General features: G+C 56.4%; 1 protein-coding gene across 1 annotated transcript in view; it reads left to right on the plus strand.

Annotated features, from left to right (window-relative positions):
* KIF3C (kinesin family member 3C) overlaps positions 1–1,749 on the plus strand; it is a 78,087-nt gene that overhangs the window by 41,192 nt on the left and 35,146 nt on the right. The window contains exons 4-5 of the mRNA XM_011972738.1: positions 8–100; positions 803–953. Coding sequence (XP_011828128.1) covers positions 8–100; positions 803–953 — 244 coding nt within the window. The remainder of the gene's footprint in view (positions 1–7; positions 101–802; positions 954–1,749) is intronic.

The following is a 1,749-nucleotide window of genomic DNA, read 5'->3' on the forward strand; positions in this document are numbered from 1 at the left end:
CATGGAGAGCAAGCTCCTCATCGGGGGCAGGAACATCATGGATCACACCAACGAGCAGCAGAAGATGTTGGAACTGAAGAGGCAGGAGATTGCCGAGCAGGTAGGGCCGCCAGGTGCCAGGTCCCCTTGGAGAGCGTGGCCTGCAGCTCATATCTGGGAGGTGTAGGGCAGTAAACCATGGTGGACTCTGGATCTCTGGAATTACAGTGCTGAGAATCTCAGATATGAGATTCTCAGATATGAGAGGGAAGAATCTCATATCTCATCATATCTCAGATATGAGATTCTTCCCTCTGGCAGGGGCACTGCTAGCTGGTGGGTGAGAGGACGTGATAGTGCTCCATGACGTCAGCCTCCACAAGCCACCTGGTGCTAATTCCTGGGCCTTCCACAAGGTGGTGCGAGTTCTTTGCCAACTGTATGACTATTTCCCTAAATCATCAAGAACCACAATTTGTTGGTCTTACCAATAAACTGTTACACTACTTGGGGAGAGGGTGAGGCAGCTTGGAAGGCAGTGTGATGTGCCTCCATCTGTGTGACTAACACCCCTGGAGTAGGCCAGCTCTTAGGACTGGAGTCTCCATCCATGTGGTGCAGAGCCTGGCAAAGGCATGGCCCTAGGAACTGAGAAGCTGGTTCCCAGGGGCTCTGCAGGATTGGGTGGGAGCGGTGGATGTGGGCCATGGGCCATGGTGAAGCCAGGTCCCGACACAGGGAGAGTGAGCCAGTCCCCTGAGTGTTCTTGGCCCTCCTGGGTATGCTCTGCTCCTTTGAGCCACACCGTCCGTCCTTGGCCTAGAAACGTCGTGAACGGGAGATGCAGCAGGAGATGATGCTCCGGGATGAGGAGACCATGGAGCTCCGGGGCACCTACACGTCCCTGCAGCAGGAGGTGGAGGTCAAAACCAAGAAACTCAAGAAGGTGAGACGCTGCAGTAGGACCAGTCAAGGTGTGCTGGAGGCCCAGCAGTCTCTGCCCAAGGGTGTCTGCTTCAGGGACTCCTCCCCATTTAGCTGGAACTGCTGAACCCTTGAGTGACATGGCTTGGGCCTCGGGAGTGAATAGCAGGGGGAGGCAGGAGGTGGGGACTGGGGGTGGAGTAGAGCCTTTTCTCCTGGGCCAGGGTGGGCTGTGACAGGCTGCAAACTCTGTCACTTGCAGTATCCAGGGTTACCATCCTTATGGTCCTGGGTGATTTCCCCATTCAGTGTCACCAGTGAGTCACAGTTGGGATAGCTGGGCCTGGAGCAGGGCCAGGGGAATACAGAGAGGCTGAGGAGGAGACTGGAACCCCAGGAAGCTCAGGCGGGGAGCATAAGGCCCTCAAGGACATGTCAAGGGATGAGAATAGCCACTCACCAGGACCCTGCAAAGCCCGTAGCAAGGGAAAGACATGTACATGTGAGGAGGGTCTAGGGCAGGAAGCAGCAGAGCTCCAGCTTGGATTCTGGGAGAAACCTGGAGACCGTTTGGGGTGGCTGATGTGATTGCCCTGGGGCAGGCCCGATAGAGGCACTGCCACTGAGGCAGTTACCATGGACCCAGCCCTCAGCGGCTTTGGAGAGCAGCAGGATGGCCATGCTGCCTCCACACCCCACTTTTGAGAGCCCCTGAAGAGACTGGAGTGGGAGGAGTCACCTTCCAAACTCTTTCAGGCTTCCTGCTCCCTGAGCCGGGTCTCCAAATGAGCCCTTGATCTCCAAATGGGCCCTGAGTCCCAGTTCCGGCTCTTCTATTTGCTGGTT

The sequence above is a fragment of the Mandrillus leucophaeus genome, unplaced genomic scaffold, assembly GCF_000951045.1.
Source record: "Mandrillus leucophaeus isolate KB7577 unplaced genomic scaffold, Mleu.le_1.0 Scaffold13, whole genome shotgun sequence".
In the NCBI taxonomy this organism is placed as follows: domain Eukaryota; kingdom Metazoa; phylum Chordata; class Mammalia; order Primates; family Cercopithecidae; genus Mandrillus; species Mandrillus leucophaeus.